This window comes from Rhincodon typus, chromosome 2, assembly GCF_021869965.1.
Source record: "Rhincodon typus isolate 14 chromosome 2, sRhiTyp1.1, whole genome shotgun sequence".
NCBI classification, from domain to species: domain Eukaryota; kingdom Metazoa; phylum Chordata; class Chondrichthyes; order Orectolobiformes; family Rhincodontidae; genus Rhincodon; species Rhincodon typus.
The window spans coordinates 39,138,996-39,160,330 of NC_063333.1; the positions used below are offsets into that span (position 1 = coordinate 39,138,996).

General features: G+C 41.0%; 1 protein-coding gene across 2 annotated transcripts in view; it reads left to right on the plus strand.

Annotated features, from left to right (window-relative positions):
- Positions 1 to 13,743: 13,743 nt before the first annotated feature.
- The window catches only part of pip4k2aa (phosphatidylinositol-5-phosphate 4-kinase, type II, alpha a), a 266,770-nt gene continuing 259,178 nt past the window's right edge, over positions 13,744 to 21,335 (plus strand). The window contains exons 1-2 of one of the 2 annotated variants that reach the window (XM_048609441.1): positions 13,744 to 13,760; positions 13,853 to 14,304. In XM_048609441.1, the coding sequence (XP_048465398.1) occupies positions 14,173 to 14,304 (132 nt within the window). In that variant the 5' untranslated portion in view covers positions 13,744 to 13,760; positions 13,853 to 14,172. Of the gene's footprint in view, positions 13,761 to 13,810; positions 14,305 to 21,335 lie in introns of those variants that run through there. The other variant, XM_048609437.1, reaches the window with a different exon arrangement.

The window sequence follows — 21,335 nt, forward strand, 5'->3', positions numbered from 1 at the left end:
CAAGTGTACGAGGGATTGTCAGTCTGGGGATAACATCCAGGAGCTGTCCCAAGCTACCCACAAGCAGTAAACCAAACACAGGTCAGATAATGAGGAGGAGAAAAAAACTGATTGTGTCTCCATCCCACTAACCATTCAACCTTGTCTGAGCCACAAAATGTGGGAGGGGGTACATTAGATGAGTTAAAGGAAGCTGTATTGATGGCCATGGGAGTTAATAGAGGGGACCCAATGGAGGAATGGGGAGCACCCAACTGTATTTGCCACAAGGCTGTGGTTAATTGTCAAGAGTGTGTATGGCCCAGGGCTAGACCAGCAAAATTTGGCTGCACATTTTGATAATTGGTGAGTCTGTACACAGGTGTCCCATAGGGCAGATGAGTAATGAAAGGCGTGAGACATGTTCGACCCCTCCAACAACACACACCGAGGTGTGGGTGTTGAGGAAAATGGTCAGAGCTTGTGAGAAGGAGACAAGTGGACATAAGGCATAGGGAGGATGAATGGCACATCTTTGAGATCAAGGAATGGCATGGAGAAATAACTGAAGGAAAAAGATCATTCCTGATGGGGACCACCATCGCCCTATCAAATGGTAGGAAGGGGACATGGGCGTGGGCAAGGAGCCCCACCTGCAGCTGCAGGGAGTGATAGGACACCGAGGGGGCTCATTGAAGTCTTTTAATTGGAGCGAAGAAGGGAACTATGCTAGAGACTGTCCAAACCCTTGGACAGGCAGGACAAATCAGATGCAGGCCCAACTCTTGCCACTTGAGGGACCACAGTCCGCGCCACAGAACAATGTGCAACCAGTTGAGGTAACAAGTGGGTTGTAGCCCAACCTACAAAGATGGTCTCAGGCTTCTCCAGTATGGATATGTGATGCAAAATAGGATGGAACAGGGAGAACCTTAGTGGAGGCCACCCTATCACTTTTCTTTGGGACACAGGGGGATCCTACACCATCCTGAACACCTCTGTTGTACATAGTGATGATTGGAAAATAGAGACAGAAACAATTCTGAGTGGATTTACAGGACATTCTTAAGTAGAACAAATGACCTGCCCTTTAAATATACAAATAGAGGAGATAGAAACGATGCATTCGATCATATTAATAAAACTCCCAGTAAATCAAGAGCATATCCAGGGACCTGATTATATGTCCAGAGCAGGACTGTGCTTTGATTCAATGAACTGTATGAGATGGTAAATGCCAGGAATAAGTGAGGAGCAGGTCTTTGCTGAAATCCCTGTAGGACACTATAGGGGAGAGTGTGTATAGTGAGAGAAATGAGTGAGGACCCAATAGTATAAGAAATTATTGGACAAAACTGGGAGGTGTTTGCCAAATATAAGTATGACTACGGACAGATGCAAGGGGAGATGTGTATAAAGGACCCAGATCTAAAGCCCCAAATGCAGTATGGATTCCCCAGGCAGGCTGAAGGTGATATAGAAAATGTCATGCAAGGCCTGGTAGCATAAGGGATATTAAGGCGAGTCGCCTCCACGAACAATTCACCTATCTGGCCGGTAAAAACACCAGGCGGGAGTTGGCAACTGACTATTGATTATCGAGAACTAAATAAGGTAACACCCTTAATGGCACCCACAGTCGCCACTAGTCCTGAAACCATGATTAAACAGAGTGAATCTGCTCAATAGTTTATGGTGCTGAATTTCAGTAATGGATTTTAGTCAATCCCCTTGAACAAGGATTGCCACTATAAATTTGCATTTACCTCTAATGGACAGTTTTGCTACAGGGATTTCACAGCTCCCCATCATTATTTCATCAATGGTTGAGCAATGGATTGTGGGATTTCTCTCAGCCAGATTGCCTGATACAGTATGTTGATGATTTGCTTTTGTAAACAAGAACCAAACATGAGCGTTACCAACTCCTGAATAAATTGTTGCAACTACTAAAGGAGCTTGGGTTTAAAGTCAACTGTAAGAAGTTAGTTATTCGGGTGTGATATTAACCCCAGGGAAGGGAGAATGGACAAACAACATATTGAGATGGCAATTCGGCTCCCCATTCCTACAGATGTTAAGGAATTAAGATCATCTTTGGGTCTAATTAGATATTGTCAAGATCATACTGATGGGTTTGCCAGAAAGGCAGCACTACTAATGATGTTACTAAAGAAAAATGCCCCATGGGAATGGATGCCAGAACATACTTTGGCTATTATAGTCCTTAAGCAGGGCTTGTTGAGTGCTCCTGCTCTAAAAACACCAAACCCAGCTGAACTATTCTCCTTGGAGGTGGCTCCATCAGACCCTACACTATTGGTAGCCTTTTTGCAAGAGGTGCATGGTCAGTTGAGACCAGTAGCCGATGCCTCACACGTGCTCCCACCAGTAAGGCAGGAGTACGCAGCATATGAATGGCATCTGTTGGCAGTGTTCTGGGCAATACAACATATTACCTACATTGTTGGGTTGAACCCATTGCCAATTTTGACAGAACATACACCCATTCAGATGCAGCTGGATGGATGTAGTAATTACACCACAGTGAGCCAAAACAGAATTGCTAGACTCACGCTATTATTACAAGGAAGAAACATAGAGGTAAAAAGGGTTAAAAGCACCACCATGTTAGCAGATTAGTTAATTTACCAGGGAACGTCCCATGAGTGTCAGGTGGTGATCCCTAGCGACCATTTGTATCAAACCAAAAGGAGAGTAAACTGGTCAAGTGAACACAGAAAATACCCAAGACAAGAAACAGACAGCAATAGAAATAGGAGAACAGCAAGGAAATGTCAAATCACCCTTAAAAATATTTGTAGATGACTCCTCATCTGTACAGGACAGGAAACGAAGAACAGACTATGGGATTTACATGGAAGATCAGTGGGGTCAGGAAGTGGAGAGGTAGCCCTGAAGTTGTCAAAAGCAATGAGTGCACAAGCAGCTAAGTTGGCAGCAATAGTATACATTGTACATCACCCAGACGAGTTTCTCTCGGGGTCCATCATTTATTCAGCTAGCACGCACATACGTGTCCTTATGGGAGGCGAGAGGTTATATGTCAGCTGACAGAAAGGTATTACCTTTAACCCCCTTGCTGAAATATACTTTTGATAAGGCAAAAGGAAAGGAATATGGAGTTGTGAAAGTAAAAGCTCATTCAAAATTGTCACCAGAAGTAACAAAAAGTCAGATGATTTGGCTGAACAAGGGGCAATTGCTGAAGAAGAATGGCAACTACAGATAGAAGAAATAGGAGTACAGAAAGAGAAAGAGGTGGCCCCAATTAATTTAGCAGGAGAACAAAGAAAGGATAAAGAATTACAAAAAGTGTTGGAAAGGAGAGAGTCAGAGGAAATGTAAGGAACAAAAAGGCATACACATAAAGGAGGGTGCAGTACTATGTGAAGGGAGGTTTGTGGTACCTGAGGCAGACCCTGTATAGACCCTGTAAGGACCCTGGACTGACTGCAAATAGACTTTGTGCTACCTCTTCCTCCAACCATGGGAGGATATAAGTACATTCTTGAGATTATGGATACCTTTACTAAATGGGTGGAAACATTCCCAACCCGCATGAATACAGCAAAAGTTGGAGCAAAGATCTTTCTTGAGAAGGTGTTCACTTGCTGGCATCTGCCCAGGAGTATCAAGTCAGACCAGGGAATCCATTTCACTGCTCAAGTAATTACAAAATTAATGACATTGTTGGGAATTAAACATTCCGTATTGGCCCTTATCCAGTTGGATAGTCAAGAGGATGAATCGAACTTTGAAGAATATGTTGGCTAAAATGGTGCAACTTGGCTCGTGGTTCTCCTTTATGTCCTGATGATAATAAGAAACACTATAACCTCCTCCTACAGAATTCACACCTTATAGATTGATGACAGGCCACGAAATGCATGGCTTGGAACTGCTGGGGACCTTGAGCTATCAGAACTGGAAATGGATGATATACTAAAATGTAAATTGATACAACAGCCAGTTGAGAGCATGAAAGCAGCAAATTATGTAGCGACTAATAACATGGGACGTAAAAAGCAACAGAGCAAAGCCCATTTTGATTTAAAAACAAAACTGATAGAGTTGCAGGTGGGTCAACAGGTCATGACATCCGTACATCAAACTACATCATTCTTAACCCCTCAATTTGCTTCACCATACAAAATTATAGATAAAGCCAGTCCATCAATATATAAGGTGCTAATAGCCCCTAACAAGAGTGATTGATACCATATTAATCAGTTAAAATCATTTGGAGAGGGGCAGGATTACTATCGTCATTTAAGCATAGTGTTGGGAGAGTGTGATGCCCCACAGATAGAAGATTTGGATTGGGAATGGAAGCAGAGAAACATGGTACCAATCTGAACAAAATATAGATCCAGCAGAAGTCCTTTACTTCCTAGCCCCTTAAGGGTCAGATGGTATTCTCAGGCTCACAAACGGAAATGAAAACCAAAACAAAAAAGGAATACAAAGGATAAAACATCTAGCCCGAACTGAGATGGGCTGGGGGAGGGATAGCCACCGGAGCCTGTCCCTCATGTGCATGAATTGACCAATGATGTGCACAGATTGAGTCTGGAATAAAACTGTAAATAAGAGCAGAAATTACACTTGTTTTGCAGAGGATCAAGATAACAAGATGGAAATTATGGGAATACTATTCATTGAGAAAGTAAGCTTGGCGATTACCATTACCCTCTTCCAATGCAGTTCAGCTAACACATCCTCAGAGATATATCATAATCATCATCATTGGCGATCCCTTGCAGATGAAGATGACTCCCTTCCACTGTCAGGGTGAGTTTGTAGGTGGCTGTACAGACCGATGCAGCTTCCGCAGGCGCTGTTACAGTTGGGCAGAAGGTGATCATGGGAAGGGGTGGGTGGGGTATTGGTGTGGCAGAGTACTACTTTTGCTGTTTTTAGCCAGATTTCGCTTTTCTCAACAGCAAACCTTGAGGTGTTTGACCAGCGGATTTGCAGGATCTTGCGCAGGCAGTGTTGGTACTGCTCCAGCACCTTGAGGTGTCTGCTGTAGACAGTCCGCATTTCAGATTCATATAGGAGGACGGGAACCACCACAGCTGTGTAAACCATAACTCTGGTGTCTGATCTGATGTTGTTGTCCTCAAATACACGTTCCTCAGGCGACTGTAGGCTGCGCTAACACACTGGAGACAGTGCTGGATCTCTTCATCAATAGCAGCTTTGGCCGACAGGACACTCCAAGGTATTGGAAGTGATCAACGTTCTCTAAGGCCTCCCCATGGACCTTAATGATCGGGGGGGGGGGGGTTCACTCCACAATGTCAGTTGGTGGAAGACCTTCAGCTTGCAGATGTTCAAGATGAGATCCATGCTCACATTTGCCTCCAAAAAGGTGCTGACGATGGTCTAGAGTACATCCTCTAAGATTGCACATATGCAAGCATCATTTGTATCCTGCAGCTTGATGACACTGGTTGGTGTAACTTTGATTTTGGCTTGAAAGCAATGGAGATTGAATAATTTCCTGCTGGTTTTGTAAGTTAGCTCCACTCCAGCAAGGAGCTTGTCGTTGGTGAAGTGAAGCATTGCAGTGAGATAGATCGAGAACAGCGTTGGGGCAGTGATGCAGCTTGCTTGACAAGGGTCCAAATGGGGAATTGTTGGTGGAGCTATTTGTCATTGCCATGACTTCCATGTCATTGTGGAGCAGGTGAAGGATGGTGACAAACTTCATGATGCAACCAAAATGGGGAAGAATGCTCCATAATGCTTCCCAACTGACGGTGTCAAAGGTCTTTGTAAGGTTGAAGAAGGCTACTTATAGGAGTAGGTTCTTTTCTCTGCGTTTCTCCTGCAGCAGTTGCATGGTGAAAATCATGTCTGTTGTGTCCCTCTGTGCCAAAAGCCACACTGCGATTCCAGGAGGGGTTCCTCAGCCACAAGGAGGAAATGGTTCAGGAGAACCTTGGCAATGACTTTTTCAATGGTCGACAGCAGGGATATTCCCCTCTACTTACTACAGATGTTCCTTGTTTTGAAAATACTGACAACTGTGGCATCTTGGAGTTCTCCAGGTTGCTCTTCTCTTTCCAAACAAGTCTGACAAAGGTGTATAGCTGCAACAGGAGTTCTTTGCCTCCGCACTTCAATGCCTCAATGGAGATACCGTCTGCTCTGGCAGTCTTGTTGTTCCTAACCTGGCGGATGGCCTTCCCTACTTCATGCTGGGCTGGGGTGTTGTTGAGCTTGTGGTGTATAGTGTGTTGTGCGATGTATTCAAGGATGCTCAGATTGCCGACAGAGCTCTGGTTGAGGAGGTCTGTGAAGAGCTCCCCCAAGCGTTATTTGATGGCTTCATTAGCTTTGATAAGAGTCATTCCAGCCTTGGCCAGCAGTGGGGTGGGGCCTTGGGTGTTTGGTCCGTAAGTGATCTTAACATGTCATGGTTGTGAGCCATTTGTTGGGCCCCTCCAGCGATTTCTCCGCCCACCACCTCTTCCTTATGTTGCAGGTTTAATGTTGAATCTCAGCGTTCAGTCACCTTTAGGTCTGCCTTTTCTCTTCCGTGTGTAGTTGCTGTTTTATACTGAGAAATACCATACATTTCTGGCTTATCAGTTTTTGGATCTCCTGATCATTCTCATCAAACCAGTCTTGGTATTTCCTGGTCGAGTGACCAACCAAATTTAGGCAGCCATTGATCATGGCAGTCTTGAGGACAGACCAGAGGTTGTTGGGATCCTACGACTCAGTGCTGCTGAGGGTAGCTAGGTTTGTGGAGAGGAGTTGGTTGTATGAGGCTGTTCTTTCCAGGTTTTTGAGTGCCTTAATATTCAACTTCTTGCAGTACTGCTTCTGTTGTCTCCGCTGTGGGGGTGCCATATTTATGTCGATCTTGGCTCAGACAATGTGATGGTCTGTCCAGCAGTTGTTCTGTCATGAGCTGGGTGATTTTAATCTGTTTCTGATCCCTCACTCTGACGATGACGTAGTCAAGGAGGTGCCAGTATTTGGAGTTGCAGGTGCTGCCATGTTGTCATATATTTGTACCTTTGGTGGAACAGTGCAGTGGTGATGAGGAGGTTGTGTTCACAGCATTTGGTCAGGGGAAGGGTGCTGTTGGAGTTTTGCTTCCCTACTCCCTCTTTCCCAATTATATTGCCCCAAAGGTCTGCACTTTTGCCGACTCTGGTGTTGAAGTCAGTGAGGACAATTAGTTCGTCCATTGCAGGGACCCGTGAGAGAGATTGGTCAAGGCTGGAGTGGAACTCCCCCTTGTCCTCAGCTGCCTCATCGAATGTTGGTGCTTATGCTCTGAGTACTGTAACATACTGGTTCTGAGCAAGGGTGAGTCAGAGTGTCATGAGGCATTGAATTATTTCACAGGGGGAGTCTTTGAGTTGGTCCACCAGTTCTTTTATTATGGCGAAGCCAACTCCATGGATGTGGCGATCTTTTTCGGCCTTCCCTTTCCAGAAAAAGGTGTAGCCACCACCTTTCTGTCTGAGCTGTCCTTTCTCTGTCCACTAGGTTTCACTCAGGGCAGCAATGTCAATATCGTTAGGCCTGAGTTCTTGAGCAATGATGGTGGTGCATCATATGAAGGGAGAGACCCGTGATAATCAGGCCACAGGTTTGTATTATGAGGGAAAGGGGATGGTGATGATCGCACGTGGCCGTAAAACCTTAAGCATTCCAACAAATGTCACAGTAATCCTCACATGTTGGGACAGGATACAAGTCAGCCTGCAGATGAGTAGCTTGGCCACTGAGTCCTTGTGTAGGTTACAACTAAAGGTACGGGCTCCAGAATGGCAATGGCATTCCTTACCTGGTCTGAAGTAGCAGTAGGATGCAGTTTCTTACTTGATGAGTGGCGCCCATCTCCTCTGTTAAATGTGACAGCCCCGTCGAGTGGGTCAGAGCAATGTGTAAGCCCAAGCCTGACTCTTTGGATATAGAGTCATTTCTACCTGAGGTGGATGAGTGGGGCAAATGCCATGGGCCAGGGCCTTTCATACTGTACAGGGCTAACTCAGTAGGTACCATCACTACAACCTTAGGAACTACCCCAGAACCACGGTGTAGCGAATCTCAGAGAAATACTGGGGGAATAGGGTTAGTTTTAGAAGAAACTGGAGAAACAGGGTATAAGCATGTACAAGTAGTAGCATGTACCAGACATATAGATGCCGGCCTGGTGTGAATACCTAGCAACTCTTTGATCATTTGCTCCAGAGAGAACTCAGTCATACTGAATCTACATTGGAACAGAAAAGGAGGGGAAAGGGACTGATAGAATTATTGGAAGCTGGCTATGCATCAGGGGTGGTGACTGTTAACACCCTCAACATAGCGGAAGTGGATTATCAGTTATAGTCCGTCCAGAAAAAAGTCACCTGACAAAGGAGCAGTGCTCCAAAAGCTTGTGATTTCAAATAAACCTGTTGGACTATAACCTGGTGTTGTGTGACTTCTGACTTTGTCCACCCCAGTCCGGCCTCTGGTAAAAGATAAGGATAATTACAGAGCAGGGATATCAGGATCAGGAAAAGAGTAGTAATATAGGATGGCAAGCAGAACAGGTGACTCTGAACACCACCAACATGTTGAGACCCCTCCAGAATATTACCAAACAGATCATAGACAGAAAGGGTCAGGCCATGGCATACAATAAGAAGGCAGCAGTTTGTTCTACACATGCTAGCTGGCTTCTGTCTATGGATAGCACACATATGTTGCAATTAGACACCCATACAGTACCAGACTGGGTGCCGGATGAGCAACTGGAGACATGGGTGGGGGAGAAGACACCCCTGTGCCACCTCAGAAGCCTTACTCTCACCAACCAAGTCTGAGGCACCAACTATATTGCCACAATAGCCTCAGGATACCAAAAGGAATGAACATGGCGCACCCTGGAATGTGACTTTAGCATTAATTTCTCTGACTTGACCATTGGTCATCAAGTCCTCTTTAAGACAGAATCCGGTGAGGAACTGCTTGTGTCTCTATCTGTCCACCCAAATGATACAGATGAGGACCTATGGTGGTTCGTAGCTACTGAACTTCCATCTATTCCACACTTCATTGCGGACGGGGTGAAGATCATTCTTGAGGCAAAGGAAGATATCCATAAACAGACTATGCACATGAAGGAGATTGACAGTCATACAGAAGAGGCAGATAGGGTTTTACAGGCTCCAAGTATTTTGGCGTAATATTTGGAATTGGGGACAAACGCTCAGGTTCATCGGTGGATCAGGATTATATCTCAAGTGATTGTTATAATTCAATTTGTTACACTTGTTATTGTAATAGCCTTATTGTGTTTGTTAACATGGAAAGTTAAGAAATGGAAGAGACTAATAACAGGGATTGGTATCAGATGCCAAAATATAGCTCGTATGACTGCTTGTTAAGGTAAGAATAACATAGATATAGCTAGTTTATAGTATTCCTTGCAACTCACTCATCATGATTTGTATTGATATTAAGCTTATTTTATAAGATATGGAATGCGTATAACAATGTACTTGCTGTGGAACAGAAGGAAAATAAGTAAGGTATCGTAAAATGATTGGTAACTTTGATTACAAGTGCAACGATTTAAATGGTATCACCAAATAACACAAATGAGGTAATGTTTTGGTGAGATTAAATCACTATAAGGAGGTAATGCTCACCATTGTCTACAGGTGACCTGGAGGATTAACAAACCCAATACAGATGATCCTCCGATAAATCTTTGGATCAAAAGTGGGGGAGATGTTGGATAAGGCCAAAGATATTGGAATTGATATAAGATTTTACAGTGGACTAGAACAGGTTAACTGCAAGCTGGACAGAAGACTTTGTAGAAAGTGGTTTTCTAGGGTAAATAGGTTACCATGCCCAACGTTCAAGCTGCAGTTAGGAAGAATGAACAGAACGACATTCCAGCTGCTGTGAAGACCAATATGGTTGAGACCATAGAAGTCAAAATGATTTGCAGAAATCAAAGGAATTCGACCATTGCTAACTATTTACGGTAAAATCATTTGGGATTGGACAAGTTTCACAAGCAGTTCCAAATAAGAAAATTGGAATGCCAACTTGGCAGGTCTGAACTATATAAATAGTAGCCCAGGAAACCCCCCAATTTCAGCAGGACTCTGGAGAATAATGCATACCCTACATCAGGAGGTGTGGTGAAGGCATTGAGAAGAGTTCCAGCCTGGCTGGCTGCTAAGTCTCCTGGGAAATAACATTTGGGGTTAATTCAAGAACCCAGGGTAGTGAAAGACAGTGACTGAGATATTCTAGTGGTTAAAAGCATGTATTATTCAATTAAGTACTGAATAAATAAGTTGAGTTTTATAGAGCTTTAAGTATGTTCGCTGTGTCTTCATCCACGTATATACTGTTAACTCTCAGAGGAAAGCAATAAAGTGATCATCTGGGTTCGAAGTAAATTGTCCAAATGTCATGTTGTTCTTTTATGTTTAAAGTCGAAAAATGTCCATTCTGTCCATGCACACACAGGCATATGATTGAGCATGACAAGATCTCTCATGGCAGGCTGATACAAAAGGTGAAGTCCACATAAGCTGGTAAAATGGATACAGAACTCGTTTAGTCATAGAATACAGATTAGCGGGGAAGGGTGTTTTTCTGACTGGAGAGCTGTGACCAGTGGTATTTCACAGGGATCAGTGCTGGGATCCCTGTTGTTTGTAATATATATAAATACTTTGGAGCCGAATGTAGGTGGCCTGATTTGTACGTTTGTGAATGACACAATGATTGGGGGAGCTGTGGATAGTGAAGACGATTGGCAGAGGATACAGCATGATATAGAAAGGCTGGACACTTGGGCAGAGAAATGGTAGTTGGAGTGTAATCTGGACAAATGCAAGGTAATGCATTTTGAAAGATCTAATGAAGCAGGAAATATACAGTACATGCTAGAATCCACAGGGGCATCAACATTTAGATGGATCGAGGTGTACACGTCCACCATTCCCTGGAAGTGGCCACACATGTAGATAAGGTGGACAAGAAGGCATATGGCATGCTTGCCTTCATTAGTCGGGGTATAGAGTATAAAAATTGTTGTGTTGTATCGAATTTTAGTTAGGCCACATTTGGAATATTCTGTTGCCACATTACCAGAACGATGTGAAGGCTTTGGAGAGGGTACAGAAATGGTTCACCAGGATGTTGCCTCGTTAGGAGAGTATTAGCTACGGGATTGGACAACTTGGTTTGTTTTTGCTTGAACATTGAAGGATGAGGGATGACCTGATAGAAATTTATCAAATTATGAGAGGTATGGATATAATGGTTAGTCTGAGTATTTTTTGCCAGGGTAAAAATATCCCCCCACCCTATCTTCTCATTTATACTGACATTTTCCTAGCTACCATCAGTACTAAGGATGGGTCACTCGACCCAAAATGTTAAGTCTGACTTGTCTCCGCAAATGCTGCCAGACCTGCTGAACTTTTCCAGCAATTTCTCTTTTGTTTCTGATTTACAACATCCACTGCTCTTTCAGTTTTTATTTAGAAATGTCAATTACTAAGGAACATAAGCTTAAGGTAGAAGGGTGAAAGTTTAAAGAAGAGGTGAGGGGCAGGTTTCTTACACAGAGGGTGATAAGTGATAAGAGGGAGTGATAGAGGTAAATATAATAGCAATGTTTAAGAGGCATCTCGACAGATACACGAAGGGACAGGCAGTAGAGTAAAAGGGATCACGTAGAGGCAAAAAGCGTTTTAGTTTATAAAGTCATATATCAGCACAGTTGTGATGGTCCGAAAGGCCTATTCCTGTGCTGTACTGTTGTTCTTCGGTACAATTTAAACACACTAAGTGCCTATAGATAGCGGTTAGATACTGACTAGATAATTTGTACTAGTGAGAGACATGTCATCGCCAGAACGATCGGGGAAACTGCCCTTCTCTTTGAATAGAGGCACATAATCATTTACATCCACTTTGATATGATCTCTCTATTGAATTACAACAATATCAATAGTGCAGGATTCCTTCAGTCAAGTGTCAGGCAAAGTAAATTATATACTCAAGACTCCTGGAGTGAAATTTTAATCCTCAAAATCCTACCTCAGAGGCAAATGTTACTAGTCAATGCAGATATCTGTTATCTTCAATATGATGCCAAAGTTGCACATTGCACTGAAATTAGCATCTGATTTTGAACAATATATGTACATCTTAAATTTATTTTTCTAATCCACTCGTCACTGCTTCACAACAAAATGGAACTCCTACTGCAAGTAACTCCACCAACAGGCACGGTTAGAAACTAGCAAAACTGATCCCAAGTGTTCCGGACAGATGTGAATGTCAAATAGCCCCAAGGTTCCATTCTAAAATATGATTCAATTTACCTGTTCGGCTCTGAATCCATCTTAGTTTCCACCATTATCAAAATAAGACTGTACGTTGAACAGCTCTTTGCCTCATATGATCCAATCTATGTTTGACACTGTTTAGTATGATGCTTCTATACTTCTACTTAATATGTCTGTCTCAGGAAGCAACAGAATTCGTAAGAATCCAACCGAGCGCCCAATAATCGAGTTTTGGAACACTAAACCCCTGCTTCTGGAAATTAAGTAACTGAGAGCTAATAAATGCAGTTGTATTTTTAAAATTATTTTAATTCAACATCCTGCAAGGATTTCCTTTTGTGGTCGGTCATATTTCGTTTTTGGTGCTACCAATTACATTTTTCATGCTTCCGATTGAAATTATTCACACTCAACCCAGTCTCTAATCCTTTGCCACTTGTCAAAAGATCCCTGGTTAAATGACAAATATTCTACAGTTGCTCTAACTTCCAAAATGAATATCCGGAATCAGATGTGTTTGATGTTGTAAAGACTTAAAAGGTCAAAATTCATAGGTAAAATTCATAGCATCAAAACTAAACCATAGTCAATAAAAGGAGGGACAGAAAACAGGGAATTGTGGGGGGAGGGCACGTGTGGTGGGTGTTCGTGGTTACGATTGGTACATTTATGCAAGATTTATTTTGGGGTTAATCTTGCAGCATTCTACTTCTTCCCAAGTTACAGAACTGTTAGGCTTTGCCTCTTAATGGCCCTAGGTACAGTCTTCTGGCATTTTTATTACGTTACAGATGGTACATCATTGCGTGATTGCATTGCTGTGGTACTGATGAAACACGAAACACTTACCAAACCCTCCAACAGGAGTTATCTGATTCAACTGAGGTATATTAATTCAAAGCACAGTGATAAAACCTAAACATTTGGAGATACCGTACTATGATCAATCCTCGTCGTTATCCTACTTCCTTCTGGAGAAGAAACGTAATTCATGCCACTAACCGGACAGCGGCGTTATTTCCTATATAAAACATTGTAAGTATATCGCTAACATAATTAATGTACAAAATTAATATTCTTCGTCAGAGATAATTCTGATTTTTATCGTTTCAACCATTACATATTTCAGAATTCTACCACATTCGTTTCAGAAAACAAGTTTCTCTACACGACTATTTTTGTAGTTCCCCGTCCCTAGCAAGATGTGCACTTTGTCCAGCCCTGGCTTCTCGGATTATCTTATTTACTTGGTACACATAACGGAAAGATATAAAGTTTCAAGCATTTTTCAGATGCTTCTAAAATACCACATTACGCCCACTCACTCCACAACCCAACTTGATGGCTTTTATTCTCTTAGATGCATGCGGGATCAAATCGTCTCGTGCAATCCTGCGATTGGTCGCATGTTTTCAGGTACCGTCCTATTTAGAACATTGCAAAACTGGAGTCCCATTGTGTTTGGTTTCTAATGCTGTCAATCATATGCCTTTTGTTTCCCCGCCTAGTCCCTAGGTCTCCAGGCTGCGTTGCAGTGTGCGGCTTGTAGCTGGAGCCTCGCCTCCTTACAGTTCTCATATACACTCATCACGGTCCGGAAGCGACAGGGCATTGAAGAATATATAGTAACCAGTGTGAGCTACTACTACCACCACCGCCACCCCAAAACAATTCCTGATCATAACTGTCCTAACTTCTTGTTTTCAATGAGGGGAAGGAAGAAGACGTCTTAAGTTTTGTTTTTAAATTGTAAACATTCCCATTTCAACAATTACAAAGATAAAAAATAATTTGGTGAATAAAAGGAAAACGCGAGACAGGGAGAAAGATGGCAGCGAACAGTACAACATTCGCCAGCAAAACGAAAACCAAGAAGAAACATTTTGTGGCTCAGAAAGTAAAGCTGTTTCGAGCTAGTGATCCGTTGCTTAGCGTCCTTATGTGGGGAGTCAATCACTCGGTAAGTCTGTTTTAAAAAACGTCATGAAATGCGGTAACTGCTGTGTATAACTTCTGCAGGAAATCACATCAGCTGGATATTCCTCGGACAGGTTACTATATTTCTGCGCCTGGATATCACTTCCATTTCATTTCACCTAAGCTAATAGACATGGGATTTGATGAGATTTAAAAATCTATGCTGTGCATGTGCATTATGATGTTACAGGGGAAGATGTGATAAATAGGAATGACCCTGCAGCATTTCGTTTTAGGCGAGTCTATGAAATGACAATTCCTTTTAACAGGGTTGCATTTGACAGATAAAAGCCACAGTTAGCTTTAAGTAAACGTGCTTCATATTATGTGTCTATGATGTGAGTGAGCTGAGGTATTTGGCCGAGGGCCTGCACCCTGTTCATGTGACTCCTAGCGGTTTTTTTAAGACCAAAGGCGACGGCCTGGAAACCCCTTAGTGTCAACTTGCTGTCGAGTTGTGATGTAATTACGACTGACAGCTCTGTTGACCAATTGACACCAAGATCCTGAGTCCAATGTGATTCCTGAAAGGAAAGCCCAAAGTGAAGGGGGCGGGGCGGAAACCTGCGTTTTTAAAATAATGTGCAGCAGTTTGGCAAATGACAGCTGCGTTGATTCTTGTTTCCTGTAAGAGCCAACTCATGGTAGCCCCCTCCCCAAAAAAAAATGCATCATTCATATTTTTTGACAAGCTAAGCAAATGCATTGGCTGTTGTACCTTTTGTGTACGTATTATTGTTATGGTTTAGGCTGGCGTTCTGACCTCCAGTTTTGCATGTCAGCATTTGATATTGTGGGCAGTCAGGGTGACATGTTACTTCATCGATCCTCAATGTTCTGCCGTCAGAACTTGTGGATCTACGACATCACCTCGATGCTTATTTTCAAAGCAGAGTTTTACGAAAACGAAGTACTGAAGGCCAAGGTTTTGAAAATGTGGCAGTCTAGAGCAGGCTGTTCATTCGTGTGTCAACACACAATCTATGCCTGCACCATCACAACTAATTTATCATAACCAAATCATTCAAAAGATGAAAGGTGCTTCCTCCATCTAGAGGAAGGAAAGTGGTAACTAGTTTACATAGATTTCTCTTTTAAGAGTGGCTTGAATGTCAATTGCTTATGTCAATACATAAATGCATCTTAACTGCTGTATAACAAAGTAACTCTTAGTATGTATATATAATCAACAAAGTGTTCCAATGTTTGCTTTGGAGATTGAAACAGTAACTGAAACTACCATGGCCTTGGCTCAGGCCCTGGATGGACACATGCATCCTGTGGTCCACCTCACTGGTTCATTCTCACTGCAGGTTGCAGGACTGGTGGGGGAAAGATCTACATTATCTCCTACTAATGATCAGTTGTTAATGGTTCCCATAAAGTTAAATTGTTAAACATGTTTAATTTTGAAATTTGAACTCGAGTGAGTTTTGTGATAGAGAAATATGGCTGTTTTGACTAGGAACAATAGGATATTCATTTCAATGCGCTACGGTTTGTTTCAGTACACCATGGTTATTGGGCTGTGATTCCCTTCCTTTTGGAGCTGTCATTCCTTCACTCGTCTACATAAAAAAAATTGAGTTCTCAATCTTAACTATGAACTTAAATGTAACAGTTTCAGGAATTGATTGTTAGGCTTTCATGTATTGCTTTAGTATTGTCAAGTGGTAATGGTAGTACCTGTGGAACTGTGTGATCTTGCTTTCTTTTGTTGGGGCAAAGGGACAGGGGATGGCCTAATGTATGAGTTCTGAAGGAGAATTTTCAAAATAAAACTGCTTTGTATCTTTTGTACATTTTTTTTGGATGGAAATAAACATTTTGTGAATTAGTCTTTTTTACAATACTTCAATTTAGGGTGTATTCAGCAAATTCAATCATGCAGTAGTTTTCAGTAATCTGAGCGAAACACTAATTAATTCTGTAATGCATGTTTCTTGGCCTTACACTATTAGAAATGAATTGTGGACTTTGCTAGGAATCCCTCTTTCAAACTTTATGAATGCATAGGCACTTTTATTGAACAGTATGGGAGAAGACTTAAGACATAAAGATTGGCAATTGCAGGACCCTGCGTGATTCTGTGTTGCAAAGAATAAGCATCAAAAGCAATTGATATTTTAAAAAAAACTGGAGATTCTCTGTAGTGACAGACAAGGATGGGTTCTAAAATTGAGGGGTATGTTTGGTTTGCTATGCTAAAGTAATTTGGACTAGATATCCGTACTTTTGCAGTCTCTGCTTTGGTCTTTACTGCAGAGGGCTATTGAGGCTGGGGTCATTAAGTATGTTCAAGGCTGAGATGGACAGAGTTTTAATCAGTAAGGGAATCAACGGTTCTAGGGAAAGACAGAGAAGTGGAGTTAAGGGTGATTAGATCCGCTATTGAACGGTGGTGCAGCTTCGATGGGCCGAATGGCCTACGTCTGATCCTACATCTTGTGTCTTATTGCTTGTGGAAATCACTTAGTGAATGAAAGCACTGCAGTTGAGAGTTTGCCATTGACTTCCTGAACTGCAGGAGAGATAGGTGGCATGTGATTGTAATTTTAATAGCAATATTTTGTTTCTCAATAATTACTTCTTACTTTGTACATGCTTGTAAAAAGTCAAATACTGAACGTAAACACTTTCATTCGGTTGAGGTGGCATAGAAGCTTTTACTTCTGATTTTTTTTTTCAGAACACATTTCTGTGGTTGGAGGACCTTCATTCATTTTCTTCATGGTACTGAAGTAATGGTGCAGAGGAACAGGATTGGAGTAAAATATCTCTTATGTAGTTAACATGATGCTGGGAAATTGGGGCAAATGACCTTCTACATGTGCTGATATTTCTACTTAGTTTTGTTACTCAGAAGCAAGTGCATTGGCTTATGGTGACAACTTTTAGATACTATTCATAAATGTGTCAATGTTGCAAAAATATGTTTGCAAAAAGGCAGTCTTAATGCAGAATTAGATAGAATTGTAATAGTGTTATTATGTCTGGCCTTTTATGTATTTTAAAACTGTTCATATTTAACTGCAGCCTCTTTCACTTAAGATTGTCATACTTTTCATTTGTTCTGAATGGAAATTCATGTTTTAAAATGGTTTCTAATTTTGTTTTACATACTGAAAACAAATTATATACATAAATAAGAATGCAGAATTGGAGATTCATGTAACAATTGACTTAACTGGTAAATCAACCATATGTTAAACCAGTTGGCAGTAATTTTGATTTTTTTTTAACTAAGTTGCTGCTTGCCATTTTATTTGAGTATCTAATATTATTATGAAACAAAAATACAATGTTTATAAGAATGCTTGCACATAGTGCTGTAAGGTGCTAATGAATGGATTTGGTCTAGGTGGCACTTGTGTTATTGAAACATAGAGCAGGACTGGAAAAGATTTGGGAATAGATTACATTGCCTGTCTTTTGATCAGGAGTTAACACATGGATTGAGAAAAAATATTTAAATATTTTTAAGTTATTTTTAATAAACCACAACAAAAAAGTGAACATTTCACAACATCAGAACATCTCAAAATGCCTTGCTCTCAGTCTCATTGGTTGGAAGTTAACCAAATCCAGAAATGCTAATTAAGTCCTGTCACTAAATTCATCTGGATTAAAAAAAGACCTAAGCTTCTAAATTTCCCATCCTTCTCTGCTTCCTCCAATTTCCTCATAAATGGCAATACCCAAGTGTCAGACATAGAAATAGAAAAATAAGAGTTGCAGAGATATGGTAGCAAATGAGATACAGAGAAGTGGGAAATGATTATGAAGACAGAAATATGTAATTGACAAGAAAGTAAGTTAGTTTGGGAAGGAAGAAACCCATTTGTTAAATGTCTAAATAAATAGACGGAAGACCAATTGGTTTAATTTGAGAAATCAAAGTAATAATGAAAAACATACTCTTTCACGATCAGCTTACACACTTAGTAGTCACTACAGTTTACACATCGCCTACTCCATGCGACATATGATACTCCCTAATATTGGTCAGCATTGTACCAGTGTGACGTTTGTGACAGACCAGTTGTGTAAATATTTCTTCCCCTCTCACGTATGCAATAATTTTAGGAGCATTAAAACTATAGCTATAATTTTAAATGATATTATATTTGTTTTGAGTGGCTTAATTCAGCACTTTTGACTTAACTGGGGAAAAGTATATATGTTACTAACAGGTTGAAGACTTTCAGCTTTAATCGTTATAGCTGGTAGCATGCAGCAAAGTAGGTTTCTGAAAGAAGGATACACAGCTTTGGAACAATATTTTTTCAGACTATAAAGAATGTAGTGATGTTTTACATGGTAATCATATTTTTGTTTCAAATTAAAATTGAAGCTTTTTCAGTTTATAAGTTTTGTCTGAAGTGTGGGACTGCATTGAATTTTTCCAACCTCTTTAAAGAGGTCTTCAGAGTTGCTTTACATGGTCTTAAGTCTTAAACATTGGATAGAAGGAGTTAATGTTTCACCCACCATATCAATTTAATTGGGCAAAATTAGTGCAACCAATAGAAAAGATTGGATATTTTAATTAAAAATAAATTACCTGTTTTATATGATGTTTTACACTTAAGACTGACTTCATCCAGATCAAGACCTGTTCACAAATTGAGCCCATTCCCAGGTCAAAATTAAAAGATTCTGCCAGTGACACTGGTTGAAGAGTGAAGGTCCTTCAAATTTCACTCATTTTTATGCTGATTCTAGGAAGCACATTTTTACAAGTCTTTTGTAGGAATAACATTTAATGTACTAAGCCTTTATCGATTAGTGCATTGCATATCAAAGTTGGGACGTCATGTTGCAGCTGTACAGGTCATACATGAGGCCACGTTTGGAATAATGTATTCAGTTGAGGTCTCCTTGCTATAGGAAAGATGTGTTAAACTTGAAAGGGTACAGAAAAGATTTACAAGGATGTTACTGGGGTTGGAGGGTTTGAGCTACAAAAAGTGGCCGAATAGGCTGGGGCAATTTTCCCTGGAGCATCAGAGGTTGAGGGGTGATATTATAGAGGTTTATAAAATCTGGAGTGGCTGATGGCCAAACGAAGCAGGCTGGAGGCCTGGAGTGGTGCGCAGTGACTGAGAGCCGGAGCGGAGCAGGCTGGAGGCATGGCGTGGTGCGGGCATGTTTGTTGGACTGTCATCAGTGCAGGTGGTCAGCGGCTTGTGAACCTGGTCAGACCACATACGGAAGTCCCTATGCTAATCTTCTGCAATATAATGTTTATCTGTAATCTGTTTATCTGACTGTAATATTTATGCTTTTAACTGTGTCTTATGCAACTTATTTCTTCTTTGTTCCTCTTTTTGTAGTTTAAGATTTGTGACTAGGTACTTTGTATGTAGGATAGTGCCATGAGAAGCATCATCATAAACTATTCGCTGTACTCCTGTACTTGAGTACACATGACAATTAAAATCTAATTCTAAATTCTAAACTCATGAGGGGCATGTATAGGGTGAATAGCCAAGGTCTTTTTCCCGGGGTAGGGGAGTCCAAAACTGGAGAGCATAGGTTTAAGGTAAGAGGGGAAAGAGGCAAAAGGGATCTGGTGCGGTGGGGTGGCGGGGGGGGGTGCATGTATGGAATGAGCTGCTCGAGCTGCTAGGTGGTGGCTGGTACAATTACAACATTTAAAAGGCATCTAGATGGGTACATGAATAGGAATGGTTTAGAAGGATATTGGCCAAATGCTGGAAAATGGGGCTAGATGAATTTAGGATATATGTTCAAGTTGGACTGAAGGGTCTGTTTCTGTGCTGTACAAATTTATGACTCTATGACTCTAAGTCATTGCCTTGTATATACCAATAAACCTACTAAATGGTTTAGTGTATGTTGTTTAAAGTAATTTTCAGTATTTTAAATGGGTTAGCAGAGTTCTGGACATTCATACATATTTTTTGATCAACATATTTTCAGCTGAAAAATTGCCAAGGTTACTGGTTTTGAGTTCATCAAGAAATATATTTTAATAATAGAAGGGGAGACAAAGATGATTATAGTCACACTCCTTGATTGTTCTGAGTCATTGGCACAGATTTAAGATGTTCAACGTAAATTAATTTTAGCAGAGTCTTGAACTGTAGCCTGTCCTGCACAATATTGAACACAATTGGATGTATTTTCCCAAGTGTGACCATGTGGTGACTTTACATACATAGATGTATTTGTGAAATAAGCAAGTACAAATTTTCAGGAGAAATCTACATTGATTTGTGAGTAAGGAACTTGAATGAAAAGTTTCCTGTATTATATTTTGAAATGCTCATTTTCAAAAATTGTTTTCAGTGAAACTGAAAACATTTTGAGAACTAAGGCATTCATTGCTTCTCTTTTTAATAAGCAAACCCTTTTTGGAAATATATTCACGATACTGTAAGTAGGATAATGGTTAGTTTGAACTGTATAATCATACAAAAAATGCTTAGAGATCTGATTCCAGACTCTCTTGCAGCTGTTGAACATGGTACCAAAATAAGGAGTGCTCCTCTACACAAACTAAATGTCGTACTTATACACATACTTGTACCTTCACTAAAAGTAATGTTTTGCTAAAATTTGGAAAAGCTGGAAAAATATCAGCAAATCTGGAAAAACCTGCAGAAGTCCAGACTGTCTGGTTCAGATCCAAACTGTTCAGTTCCAAGGACAGGTCTTAAAACTAAAACGTTTACTGGCAAAACTCAGCAGTTCTGGCAGCATCTGTAGGAAGAAAGCAGAGTTAACATTCTAAGCCCGGTGACTCTTCATCAGAACCATCACCTGCAGTTCGTTGTTTTATCTGAAAACTGAAAACAATAATTGACTGTCTTCTGTTTCTCCACAGGTGCTGCTGAATTCCCATAGTAGTTCAAATCTTTTCTGTTCTTTTCAGACTTGCAGCATTTGTGGTACTTGGCTTCTTGTTTACCATGTTTTGGTTTTTGGGTTTTCTCCCCTGCCGCTATTGTGAGGTAAATACTCACAGTGGGACAGTACCATGTGATG